The 13,702-nt window shown below is 46.4% G+C and overlaps 1 protein-coding gene across 1 annotated transcript in view; it reads left to right on the plus strand.

Moving 5' to 3' along the window:
• The first annotated feature begins 1,727 nt into the window (after positions 1-1,727).
• The window catches only part of LOC104315719 (alpha-2-macroglobulin-like protein 1), a 30,696-nt gene continuing 18,721 nt past the window's right edge, over positions 1,728-13,702 (plus strand). The window contains 16 exon segments of the mRNA XM_069806737.1: positions 1,728-1,852; positions 2,280-2,460; positions 3,731-3,775; positions 4,103-4,247; positions 4,908-4,960; positions 5,284-5,304; positions 5,840-5,969; positions 5,972-5,998; positions 6,616-6,700; positions 7,078-7,192; positions 8,491-8,599; positions 9,438-9,547; positions 10,336-10,500; positions 11,714-11,947; positions 12,836-12,899; positions 13,415-13,560. Of these exon segments, the coding sequence (XP_069662838.1) occupies positions 1,785-1,852; positions 2,280-2,460; positions 3,731-3,775; positions 4,103-4,247; positions 4,908-4,960; positions 5,284-5,304; positions 5,840-5,969; positions 5,972-5,998; positions 6,616-6,700; positions 7,078-7,192; positions 8,491-8,599; positions 9,438-9,547; positions 10,336-10,500; positions 11,714-11,947; positions 12,836-12,899; positions 13,415-13,560 (1,698 nt within the window). The 5' untranslated portion in view covers positions 1,728-1,784.

Raw genomic sequence — 13,702 nt, forward strand, 5'->3', positions numbered from 1 at the left:
GGTGGAGACAAGGTTTATTGCCTACACACCAAAGGCACTTGCCTCGAGGCTTTGTAAGGCTTGTTGATATTTCTTTGGGAGATGACTTGCTCTGCCTTATGCACCACAGCTGATGGCAGGAGGAGTGCTCAGTTACTATATTTGGTACGGGGGCCCAATTTTTAGAAAGGTGTCTTTACTGGGATTTCATCGGAAACATCCTGGGACAAATTCATTCTTTGTGATGCCAGTGGATTTTTCTTCAGGATTGTTCTTCTTCCGTAGAACCTTTTTTTTATGTATTATTTACTTCTTATTGAAATTTCACTCCTGCCCTGCAGCCTCCAGCCAGCCCAGCCCAGGGTTTCACACATAGCTCTGCCAGTGCCCCCATTCCTCCCTGGAAGAAGGGAAGAACTTTAGCATGTTATTATCTTTTTGTTGTCTGACTGTTCCCATTTAACTTCAGAGGCAGCCAACCTGATGACCATTCAGAGATGCAAAGCCATGGGGAGTGTTTCTGAAAATCAGGCAGAACTCAGATCGTTTTTTGTCCCACTAGCTTAGGCTTGAACTCAAAACCCTGTTGATTTCAGAGAATCAAATATGCTCCCAGATCAGTGACATACAGTGCTTTAAACCTGCAGATAATCTGCAATGTCAGTGCTAGGTTAAAGGCTAGTGTGTTGCTGTTACATTGGACGGTGCACTAAGAGAGTGGATGCTAAGCACACATATGGGGACTGTGCCAAAGTAAATCCAGGGGATTGCTTCAGCTAGGAGCAAAGAGTGGGTGGATGGCAAATTCACTCTGTATTGTGTACCTTTGGTTATGCTCTGCAAAAACACAGCTGGGGCCAGGGCAGGATGAGGACATCCACCTTCCAATGAGGTTGTAACTAGAGGGCAAATACATCCAAGTCCTGTTCACTTTACTGCTGCCACCCAGGAAAAGGAAATACAAAGTTGCAGTGCCCGAGAAGAGTCAGGAGGAGATGGATGGTGGTGGCAGTGTAGAACTACCTTATGGCTGGAAGAAGGTGGCAGAAGACCAGACATCTGGCGGGGGGGGGGGGGGGGTGGGGTGTGGGGTGTGGCACGTAAAGTAGAGATCTGCTAAAATATGTGGGGATTTAAAGCATCTTGCTTTATTTGGAAAAGCCTTACAATGGAGCTACAAGAGGAGCTGGCAGTGGGTGGCAGGAGCAGCTCTGGAAAAGGTCTGTACCCAGGAGGATCAGACAAGGCTGGGATGGATGGGTGGACAGAGGTAGTGATGCAGGGAATGGAGGTGAATTGAAAGGTTTTTACTCCAAGCTCTGATTAAATACTGGATGAGGGGAAGATCACTAATAATGCACAGAGAGAGTACTGAGGATGCTTTTTACAAGCTGAGGACAGTAGCTGACGTGCAGCTTTGGCTCTCATCGGGTGCTACAGCCAGGATGCAGACCAGCCACAGCTGAGATGAGGTTTTTCTCCTAAGTCCCCTTCAGCCTAGGTTAGAGGTCACCCACCCCACATCTCCCCACAGTGCTTTGGCACCCAATGGCCTGGAATACCATCTGAATGTAGACATGGGTGGAGAACTGTGCTGTGCAGCCTTTAATCTGGTGTTGGTGGAAGCAAGTAAATATTAGCTAACGTCATTAGCCTGGAAGAGGTACTATCTCCATATACCAACTCCCCCACTCTTTGGACTTAGGAGCATCTGAGGTGGGTATTTAGGATTGCTCCAGCCCATCAGTAGAGGCAGTTCTCTCCTCCTGTGTGGATCTTGTCAGCTGTCTGTCCCAGCCCAAGCAATGGGAGCACCAGTGCTCCTTTTAGCCCTGACCCTATTCCCAGTTGCAGCTGCAGCAAGCCTGGAACCGTGAGATTATCTCCTTTTGATTTCGGGGGGGCTTGGTGGAAGGGACTGTCATTGAAGGGTGGTACTGAGGTGCTGCAGTGTTTAGCATCACAGAGCTGAATGGTGGTGCCTCAGTCACTGAGTCTTCAGCTTCATTCCTGACACAGCCTTGCTCTGTGTACTTGCAATTGGAGTATTGTACACTGGGCAGCTGTGTCCTGGCTGGTGACAAGGTGGTGACAGACAGATATCAGGAGGTCTCTAGTTCCAAACTGGGCATGTTGTTTCTTTCTGGTATGGAAAGGGAGCTGCGCCATAGCTCCTTCACTGCAGGCCTCTAGACATTTCTGACCCCTGGTCTACCTCTTCATGAAAGCAGCAGAGATGGATTCTGGCTTGTCCACCTCAGCCTCTGAATTGTTTTTGAACATCTCCTGCTCTCTTCTAGTCACTATATGGTGGTGTTCCCTGCTGTCATTCACCATTCCCAAGAGGAGAAGCTCTACATTCACCTCAGCTCCCTGACTGAGGCCGTCCACCTGGCCGTCACCTTGCAGGCAACCCAGAATCACACACTGGTGGAACAAGATGTGGAGAAGCCAGGCACTTTTCAGTGCATCACCTTCCAGGTGAGTGTAGCTGTGGCTGCTGATTTGGCAGTGGATGCTCTCACCTTCACTTCAGACAGGAGCCCAGCACTTCTCTGCGTACACTGTCCTTTGCCTTGCCATGGGTTGCAAGCAGGTCAAGTGTATTTCCCTACCAGTGCCAGGCAAAATACAGCAGTGTCCTGGAGCCTAGCAAAGTAGGGAATCTTTCTTGTGTAGATAAAACCCTGTTCTTTTGACCTGTATCAGTCCATTTCATCCTACTTAAAGCCTGTTGGAAAACACTGACTTTCAGTTTACTCAGTGTTTAGTCCCTAAAAATGCTTCTATATCATAGTGCAAGTCAATGCATTGGGAATACATTCTTTTCATCCTCGCTTCCTCAGAAGCCTGCCCCTCCAGCTCCAAGAGGACCATCCTGCTCTAAAGCTGCATCTATATTGCAAGGTGTAGTTGCAGCTTGCATGGACATTGAGCTTGCTTTAATTTACCTGTGGTGGGTGGTGATGGCGCTGAACCCACAATGAACTGAATTTCACTTAGGCAGTCTGCATATTTCTTGGGTGGCTTAAGTTCCTGTCATTGCAACTTTGCTGCTCTACTTAGCTTAACTAGACACACTGAGGCTGGGGCATGAGTACAGGACCTTCAGTTGCTTTTCTGGAGAGCCGTGGAGATGTGTCTGGTGCTGAGGCTCTACAAACTGCCCCTGTCTTCCTCAGCACCGTGCAAAGTCGCTGTGCCTATGCCCTGATCGTCCTGCAGATTCAGCAGAACTCAAGGAAGGGCTGTAGTCACTTCTGGTTCTTGCATCAACAAGACAATGATTAACTAAGTGTTTGGTGCCAGCCCTCAGGAGGGAGCAAGTCCTGGCTTTGGAAAACCAAGGAAGTCTGCTGTTAGCAAGAAGAACCTTTCTCCTGGTGAGCTGAGTCCTTCTGATACTGAGATGTCCTGGTTTTGCCTGATCAGTATCTCGTCTCCCATTAGTGTCTTGGTCAGCTCCAGATCTGACTTCCCTATAGTTTTTCTTGGTTTCATAAAAATCACATTTATGTGAAGAGGGAGAATAACATGTTGGTTGGTTCACTCTTAGGTTCATGAAAAAAAGACAGGCAGTGACTGCTTCTTCCCCCTATAATGACAAGCAGGTTAGAGACAGAGTCATACAGTGGAATTTGGACTCTGAAGTTTGGGGATTTTTTAACAGTAAGATGATGTATTACATCTAGGATAAGATGCAAAGTCTCTGACAAATTTGTTTTCCATTTCCTTCTATCAATCAACCTAGGTGCCAGAGTTCATTCCCAGAAAAAGAGATGATTCCACGTCACACGTAAGAAACCTCTCTTGGCTGCCTCTCCTCTTACAAACTAGAGGGCTTCAGCCTCTCCTGTGTCTGACCCATGTTAATGTTGGAGATGCAGGGTGGGAAAGATAGTAAAGGGGAGAAAGAAAAGTGGAAAGAGGCAAACATGACAAGGAGAAAGGCAGAGAAAAGAGAATGAGGAAGCTGGGGAGCACAGAGAAGACTATGACTAGGGCAAGGAGAGAGATAAATCAAAGGAGGGGAAGGGAGGAGAGGGAAGTTGGAGATTTTGGTACGACAGTTGACTCAAGCTACTTGTAGTCTCAGGCGGTTTGGTTTTTTTTAACCTGACAGCCAGAGGTGGTGGTTTTTCTGCATGTCCTGATCCACAGTGGGGACAATGTGCTCTTTGAGGGTCACAAGAAGTTTCTGGTGAAGCCCCAGAAGAATGTAATACTGGTAGAGACAGACAAGGGCTTATACAAACCTGGCGAAACAGGTAAGGCAAGAAGGTGGCATATGGAAATGGGGAGGGAAGGGTCAAGGTAGCAGCCACATCCAGGGGGAAGATTTCACCAAGTGCAGCAAGCTACGCTTGTTGGGGGTGGAAGATAGCAGACTTCTATTATCAGATGTTTCCAGGAACAGCATGAGTCAGGGTGTTCCCCTCCGAGCTGTGCTGCACTAAATGCCCAGCCTGCTGCTTCTGGGTGTTGTTTTGGTGAAGTATCTCTAGTGAGACCTAAAAGGAACGCCAGGACTCTTCAGGACACTGAAAAATCTCTTGGCTTTTTGAAGACTGTTCTTAATATTTCAGTAAAGCCTAGAGTGACAGTTCCGAGCTGTAGAAATAGAGAGTTATTCCACAGTCTTTACAATATGAACGGACTGCAGACAGACCAACCCCACTGTTTAACACATCACTGTAATCTTCCCATGTAAAGGCAGTGAGTTTCCACAGCCTGCAGCTGCATATCAACCTCCCAGACAAAGTCCTCTGGGGTGGGAGGTGCTGGCGAGGGCTGTTTGGGGAAAGACCTGAATACCCCTGAGGTAAACAGAGAGACATGAATACTGGAGCACAGAAAAGGAGAAGCAGATTTGTGCAAGGACATGTTGCATTCAGAATGCTTTACTATCCTTTTCTTTCTATCCCCAGTGAAATTTCGAATTGTGAATCTCGATGAGGACCTTAAGGTCATTAAAAATGAGGTGAGTGTCACCTTGTGCTTTTCTAGAAGTAGGAGCCTCAGCATAAGACACATTGAGAGGCTCATGAAAAAGACATCTCCCTTCATGCCTGTTAAACCATAAGAACAAATGATCTTTGAAGGGAAACCACTCATCCACTGGTCCCTTGGAGAAAGACTGCAGTGTAAGCTAGCACAGAGGGAAGAGGAGACCTAGTGTGGAGTCTGGATGGGGTAGAACTTTCTGGTCAGGGGCCCACATCAGGCAGTGTTATTAGTACTGGTTCACATGGATGCTGTTTTGCTCTGTACAAAACTGAGCTTGTGTTTCTCTTGTTTTTACAGTATTCCCAGATATGGCTGCAGGTAAGTGACAAAGAACTGACCAAAGGGTGTCTCTTCTACTGTGTCCTTTCACTCCTGGACAGAGTTGTTCCACAAACATAACGTCATAAGGTTATGGTTATGGTTCAGGTTCAGCTCAAGTCTTTTCTACCTAGTCAGCCTGGGTTCTTCATTCAAACCAGCACCTCTGTGATGCACATAGCTGAACTAGAGGCAGCGCAGTAACGAACCTTTGCCCAACACCTTGTCTGCACAGAGCACAAAGCACAAGGCTAAGCACTCACTAGATGCAGCACAGCTGCTTCTCCTTCGCACAGTGTTATGGTGTTACCACTTCCCAGTAGCTTTACTGTTCTTGAGAGCCTTTGCAATTCAAAAGTTCAGTAAAAGGATACTGGAGGGATGAGAAGGAATCTCACCTGGTGATCTGGCATCCTCTCTACTGGGGCAAGGGTAAGCCCTCGCAGTGCTTTCTTGTACCCGAGTATGGCTGGACCTGCCAGGTATCCATGCTCCCAGTGTGACTTGGTGCCTCTGCACGTCCTTTCCCAAATAGGATCCTGAATATAACCATATTGCTGAGTGGTTGAATGTAAAGTCAAGACATGGCATTGTGGATCTATCTTTCCCCCTGGCCTCTGAAGCACCCCTTGGGAAGTATACCATCTCAGTGCAACAAGACATGGCTCAAAAACCTTCAGTGTTGATAAATTTGGTGAGACTTGGACAAGAGATGTGAGGGAAAAGCAGTGTGGGTAGCTGGAGAAGAAAGCAGGGCGATGCAGCCATGTTTGTTAGACCTTTTGCTGTGGGAGAACAGCAGACTGGGGACAGGGACAGATGGGTCTGTGCACACATCTCATGCTGGGCTGGAGGTTCTGCAGCTGCGCAGGGTACAAAGGAGAGGCTGTGGTCTGACATCTTGTTCTAGCTGTGGCTGGACCCTGTGATGAGCGCTTTCTGCTGCTCATTGTCACCCTTTTCTAAGCTAGGCTTACTATCCACTCCAGTCAGCTGCTATAATAGGAAGCCACATCATGTCTTAGTCCCATTCAGTTACAGTGATGTAGGTAAGGACAAAACCCTGTGCCATTTAAAATGTTTATGCTTGACGGAGCTGGAGTAGAAAGCAGTCCCATGTGCAATTGTAGCAGCAAATAGAGGGTGATGTGGCTGAAGGGAGTAACCCCTGTTGCAGCATGGTGATGAATGACTGGGGACATTACTGTCTTTCCCCCCATCTAGACTGCAGCTATTAGAGAACTTACAGTCCGTGTCCATACTCAGTATTGCTTTTCTTCCTCCACCCTTATCTTCCTCTCTTCTATGCAGTACTGAAAAAATTTGAAATAGAGATTGAGCACCCTCCATTTATTGCTACAGCAGATGAGGAATTTCAGCTGAAGGTCTGTGGCAAGTGAGTACATGATACCGTTGTGATCTCTGGCCTTTGACTCCACAATCACCTCCAGATTGCCCATAGCCAAGAAATGGCCTGCCAGTATGATGTTCTTGCATTACCCTGTGGTTGCGGGAGCCAGATCACTCTATGGAACGGGCTCCTTCTTGCACCTGGTCATTTACTGTGAGGCTGAAGGACACTAAGGATGCTGGGTATACTGGGTGGAGAGGGATGTAAACTGATCTTAAGGGACGAGTTGAAGTTCCTGATCAAACAAGGTACAAAGCTCTCCCAGGCTCCACTTCCCCCCAGTGAGGGTGGGGGGTGGCCTGGATCAGAATTTCTGCTGAAGCGGCCAGTCTTCAGGTGAATGTTTCTCTCCTTTGACACAGGTATACCTATGGGAAGCCCGTTCAAGGGAAAATAGGTATTACTTTTATCACATTATCCCAGTTCTTGGAAGACAATTTCTCAAATTCTACTGGGATGAAGAAGCAAAACAGCTGGGTAGGTGAACAAATAGGAGAGTGGAACATATAACCTGCTGGAAATGTATGTCTGTCCCCTTAACCTGCCTCAGTGCACCTCTGATGTGCACCAACATGTTTAGTCTGGTGTCTTCCCAATTGCTAGACCCGATCAGACCATTGATTCCTCTTCCTGTGACCCTGTCGCTTGAATTACTGCTCTAGCTGCCCATATCTGACTCAGTGTTTCAGGAGAAGGTGTAAGCTCTGTGTAAGTAATGATGCCTGGGGCCTTTCCCAAGGGTCTGTATCATATTGTATGCAATCAGATCACTGGTCTATTCAGTCCTGTGACAGCTCCCACCGATAAACAGGCTATCAGAACACCAGATGGTCTGTGGCTTAATACCCTGTTTCTTGCTGTATCCGTGCACTTAATGGATCATCTTTAGCTTGCTAGTGTCCTGTCTGAGATTAAGTCCAGTGCTAGTTACACTTTCTGCACATTTGTGTTCATTATACATTTGTGGTTAAGCTCCACACTTGGTTTTTCCCATGGCTTTCAGAGGCAGCTCTTTCAGCCTGAAAATCACAAGAAAATATTTCTAAATGTCAGACCAGCCAGCAACAAGCCAAAATATAAAAATCCAGCTGGATCTCTGCATCTTTTAAAATGCACCCAGTAGCAAAATATCTCCAGCTGGAATGCTGTACAGCCTTAGCTGTGCAAAACACCAACTGAATGCCAGCTCCCTCTCAGATGGCATGTAAGAGGCCCTGCAAGGTTCTGTGGAGAACTTAACAGGCACGACTAGAAACACTTTGTCCCCCTCCCCTCTCTGGCAGACTGGTTGTACCCAGTCTCTGCCTTAATGCTTGGCAAAGCTCTTGCAATCTGGGACTGGCTGGATGCCCTTGTTTAACACGGCCACGTCACAGAGATGGTCATGACTGGAAAGCCACACTGTCAGGATTTATTCATCAGGGCCATACAGTTTCAGGGAGGAGGTTACCTTTAGCTCAGGTAAAGACACTCATTCTCTTTCAGCTGCAGGATCTTGGCTTAATCCAGCCTCCTGAGTTTGTGACATAATTGACCCTTGTGTGATTTGCCTGAAGCACTTTTTTCTGCCACTTTTTTGGTGACTATTTAATCCAAGCATGTTGATTTTCTTCTCTGGCTATGGTATCCCTGATGGGTTTTGGCAGTTATAGGTTTTTGAGCTTCCATCTGTTCCACAAGTATTTGGAAATACTTCTTTAGGATTGCCCAGCATCTATGTAACAGTTCATCTTCCTCCATGCTCTTCCTCTCTGTTCATATCTCTCTTTCTGCAGGCAAACAAGAATGGCTGCACTACTTTTACAGTGAAGACAGAGACTCTGGAATTAAAGAAAACTGACAGCTGCATAATTGTGGTAGGAGAAATGGTGGAAGATGGAACAGGTACTGGAAAATATGTGAAGCGTTCTTTTCCTTGCAGGCAACTCCTTTGGTTTTGGCCTTTCTGTGACAGTTGAATTCCTTTTGAAAAAGTAACTTGTGGGTTCCCAAGTCCTCTGGCATGATGATAGTCTCTATTCTAGTACCTCTTCCATCTATCATTACCAGATTTCCTAATCTTCTCCAACCCTCATCTCCACTAGCATGTATATAACATTTTAGTGATTGCCTGGACACCAAGGTGTTCCTCAGCCAGATGCAAAGCTCTGGCTAGCCATGGAAAAGTCTGCAATAAGTCCTTGCAGTCCTTGCTAATTGTAGTGCGCCATCCTGACAGGTAGCCCCTACCCACAGTCTCTTGTCCTCTCTTTTCCTAAGCCTGAGGCAAGGCTGCTTATGCACACTCCTGTTGTGAGGAATGCCATTCTGCTCCCTTTTAGCCTGACACATTATTGACTATAAGGAGGTAGGTTTTCAGTATCAGTGTTAATGTGCACCTAGCTCTGGCAACTGCAAGTGTCCGTTGTTTGAACTGTCACACTGTGGGTGGGGTCCTTCAGGCCACTTTTAGGTATCTGCAGTGTAGCTGTCTATAACTAAACAGTCCTCTACTTTCTCCTTATCTTCAATAAAGAGAAAAAAAGTACTTATAGGGTACAATGCATCATGTCATGAAGCAGAGGGCCCAGAAAGGTTGACAGAATCATATCCTGGAAGAATGTATTTTGTCTCCTAAATTTAGAGGTTATAGATGTTGTAGGTAGTGTTGAAGCATCTTCTTGTCTTCTGCTTCCCTAAGAGCACTGCTAGGGTTTAATAGATTTCTCATCTCTCCACACAGGAGCAAAGACTATAGAAATAGTTAAACTTCCTATTGCAACAAGAATGAAGTCTATAGAATTTATCAACCTCCATTCATTCTACAAACGTGGACTACCATACACAGGAAAGGTAACACCCAGAGATCCCTTCTCTGCTGAGAATACATCATAGATCTAATCTTCTGTTGGTAGAAAGTAACAATCTCCAGGAAACTAAGTGCTGGTACCCAGCAACTATGAGCAAAACCTCCTGTAGAAGCAATTTCTTCTCCCCATCCTAACCTAGTATATTCCCTGGACAGGAATTCTGGGGCCAGCTGCAGTCTCTGGAGGCTTCACCAGGAGTAGCTCCTGAAACTGGTCTGTGCAATAAAAGGCATATGGGATGGGGGTGGCATTGGCAGGGAAATAACATTCCTTTCGGACAAATGCTCATGGTAACTTGGCAGAAATCACTAAAGCCTTGCATATCAGTTCACTGGCAGTCATTTCTAACTCAAGTCCCCTGGGTGATGCTAGGACTGCTCTCCCATTGGGGCTAGAAACACTTTCACCCGGGCCAGTACTAACCCCAGTGTGAAGGAAGGCAAAGAACAGCAAAAGTTAAGTTGCCGGAAACAAGACAGTTTCTGATCATCAAAGATCCTGCAGCATTGTCCAAGAAAAAGCCCAGGATCTGAGGAAACTACCTTTTTTCCCCCCAAACAGGGGTCTCATTTGGCTGCACTACCGTTTATTTCTAATCCTCAAAGCTAGACATTGTTGGTTTTGTGTATTTATTGCACTTTTATTTGGATCCTTCCAACTGTCTAAAAGCTGGAAGGGCTGAGGAAGCCCAGTGATAGAAACAATATTAACCACTGGCCATGCCTTGGAGTGTGACACTATGGGGTTTTATCTTCCTCCCCTTCTCTGCAGATGTTCTGCCACAGTGACAATTCTCCCCTCAGAAATGAAACGGTCTACCTAAGAGTTGACATCAATGATGAGGAGACACATCTATCGTTCCTCACAGATGAGAACGGGGAAGCTCACTTCTCACTGGATACCACCAGCTGGAACAGCACACTGGTTTCTCTGAAGGTGAGCATCAGCCACAGAAAAAGGAGGATAAAGAGGAAGGTAGGCTGAGGAAAGGGCTAGAAAGTGGAAGAAATTTGAGGTTTTGGAGCACAGCCCTCTGGTTCCTGATCTCATTTGACTATATCTGTAGAAGCATCTTTAATTTCTCTCCAGTGCCATCTCCTCAGGGAAGCCGGAGGCTGTGCTGCAACAGTTCAGCCAAATGGTCACCAAAGGTGCTCTGCTGTCCTGAGCTGGAGCACGATCCTAATCTTTTATATCCCCCTCATCTTCCTTTGACTCCACTGAAAACATCTGTTAATCTGAATACTTCCTCGGAGGAAATCTCCCCTTTCTCCACACTGGGACATGTTGGAGGTGGCTCAGCAGAACTGGCAGTTGACACCCGTCTCTGTTGAACTCCACTTCTTGTGGCTGCTCTGGCCCTATAGCTTGTCCAGGCTCAGCTGGGCAGGTAGATGCTCTTGACCTCCCTTTCAACACCAGACCTTGAAGTACTTGGTTTCTTCCCCTCACAACTTCTTATCCTACACCTGGAGCTCGTTGTTACCAGCCTGGCAGTACACCCATCTTCCCATTCCCTGCATTCCTGCAGCCGATGTGGGATTCATGCCCAAGCAGTAAAATCTCCTATTGCCATCCATTTCTCAGAGACTGGAACTGTTGTTCCAGATGTTTTTCCCCGAGATCCCAGTCTATCTAGGGTGAGGTTCCCTAATTTTGTTGGGCAGGATTTGGCGATCAGAGGTTCTGAAATCTAGGAGGTAGGTTTCTGTCCTCAGGGAGCTGGGGGACAGGGTCCTTGTTCCTAGGCCCACAGCTATTGTCCACAGAGCCCTAAATTATCTGCAGAGAAGTAGAGCTTCACTGTACAAAAGCTGTTTTGGTGCCTGTTGTGCTTCAGGGCATCTGACCAGAAACATAAAATGAAAACAGCGGTGCTGTGCTGGGGCTAAAGTCTGGTGTGGGGTGTGTCCCCATGGAAAGATAAAGGAGGAAAAATGAGATTGTGGGCAAATCTCCTAGACTTAGATTTTTGCTAAAACTTCATAAGAGAAAGTCTCATAAGAAACTTTAAAATGACATTTAAACAAAAGAGTATTTTAAGCATACAGATGTGTGCTCAGGTAATAACTTAGTGTTTTCAGCAGGTATACAAGCTCCCTTGTATCACTTGATACTGATTACCAACTCATGTTTTTGTGCTCTGAAGGGTACCTACAACCTTGGAAATGACGATGAGCAAGATTCTTCAGAAAGTTACACAAAAGTTGAGGATAGCTTCCACTGGCTGAAACCTTTCTACTCTGAGAGCAACAGCTTCCTTGAGATCAAGGCCAGGGATGATGAGATGCCCTGTGATCAACAGCAGGAAGTACAAGTGGATTATATCCTTGACCGGAATAAACTCAGCTCTGAAGCAGATCACATTGATTTCTACTACTTGGTAAGCGCAGCAGACAGCTGAGTCTCAGGGCAAGATTATGCTTCCTGGCATTCTACCCTTTTCACACAGCACATAGATACTCACAGGAAAGTGTAAGCTACTCCCAGGCCAGTATTAGTCAGTTTGTAAGTTCTGTTCTGCCCAAACCTCCTCCTGTTTTCCAGTTCCTGGACCTGCTCCTAGCCCCCAGCTGCTTTGCTTTGTTCAGAGTGCCTGGACCTAAGCTTGGGTGATAGATGCCTGCCATTCACCCTACTTTTTATTATGTTCACATGGGTGGTAATGGAGGGCTAGCCTGGTTTCTGCCCAGCAAGTATGCCCCAGACTTCCATCTGTGTCTGGGGCAATCTGTCTGTGAACTAAGAGGCAATCTCTGGGGCAGCTGACATCCCCGGGCCTGTATATTTAGAGGAAAAAGCTTCAAATTGCACAGGGCCTTGATGTATTCCAGAAGTATGTAATAATTTTTTGATGAAGTCCACTTTCAAGAAAGTGAGTCCAAAGCAAGAATGTGACTACAGCCTAGCTGAGAGGTTATGGGTATCTTGGTTACTGCACTGGGCTCGTTTGTATGGTCAAAAAGTAAGGTATCCTAGTAATGTGAAGATCAGAGTTCACTGGGGCTTAAGAGCAGCTGCTCTTAGCTGCAGATGTATATCTGGCTTTGCAAGCGGCCATGTCTTCTCATTGCCTAACCAACAGCATCCGAGTCCCTTCCCAGCCATGCTATTGCCATCTCTGCTGCAGAACTCTTTAGGTCATGTTCTGCCAGAGGAGCTTCTGTGACAACATCTGTCAGACGTCCTTCTCTCTTCTCTTGCTCTTTTCCCACTCTCCTCATGCTGTCAGAATTCAGGCCCTTGAATGGCTCTTCTCTTTGCTCTTCAGGTGATAGCAAAAGGCAAGATCCTTTTCAGTGGAGAGAAGCAGGTGCCAATTATCCAGCATGAGAGTGAGTAGAAATGCATGAAGTTCAGTGCCTCATAACACACCCCAGAAAACTGTGACCACTCTCCTGTGACAATCTCTGCAAGTGTTCTTATTCACAGGTGGGAGCCATTGAACTGAGTTCTTAGTGGTGGTCCACCTCATTAGACCAACACAATCTCATATCAGTTCAGTGTCCTTCTAGGTGACTGTCCTTCTCCTGCCTTGTCTGATTGATCTAATACCCAACATTATGACTTCGCTACTAGCTTGTACCATTGGAGAAGATACAAAATTTGAGTAGCTTGCCTGTTTATCTAAGGTGCAGTAGGGAAGAGGAATATTTTTGCCAAACTTGAGCCAAAGAGGTGGCCAGTATCCTAGGTTTATTGTTAATCTGTGACAGTGTCTGTGTGGGATGTTCTTATCTGCAGGTAGAAATTATTAAATTCCCTCTTTTGATTCTTATTGTGTGTCCTACCCCAATGAGCTGATTCAAATGAATGCTTTCCCTCTCTTCCTTGCTGCTATCTTGTGCAGATCTGCAGGGCTCCTTCTCATTGACGCTGACTATTGGCAATGACTTCCTGCCTGACATCAAGCTTCTACTGTATGCAGTCTTCTTGGATGGAGAGGTGGTGGCTGACGTGGAAGACTTTCAAGTAGAAAAGTGCTTTAGGCACAAGGTGAGTAGAAACACAAGGAGTGCGAAAGCATCATTGATGTGCTCTGGCCTGCTGTGATTCTTGGTCCTCAGGGCCAGTGGTATAAGCTGGATATATGCCAAACCAGATGCCCAGCATTTTTGGCTGGGAAACAAAAGAGGTA

Source organism: Haliaeetus albicilla, chromosome 19, assembly GCF_947461875.1.
Source record: "Haliaeetus albicilla chromosome 19, bHalAlb1.1, whole genome shotgun sequence".
Taxonomy (NCBI): Eukaryota; Metazoa; Chordata; class Aves; order Accipitriformes; family Accipitridae; genus Haliaeetus; species Haliaeetus albicilla.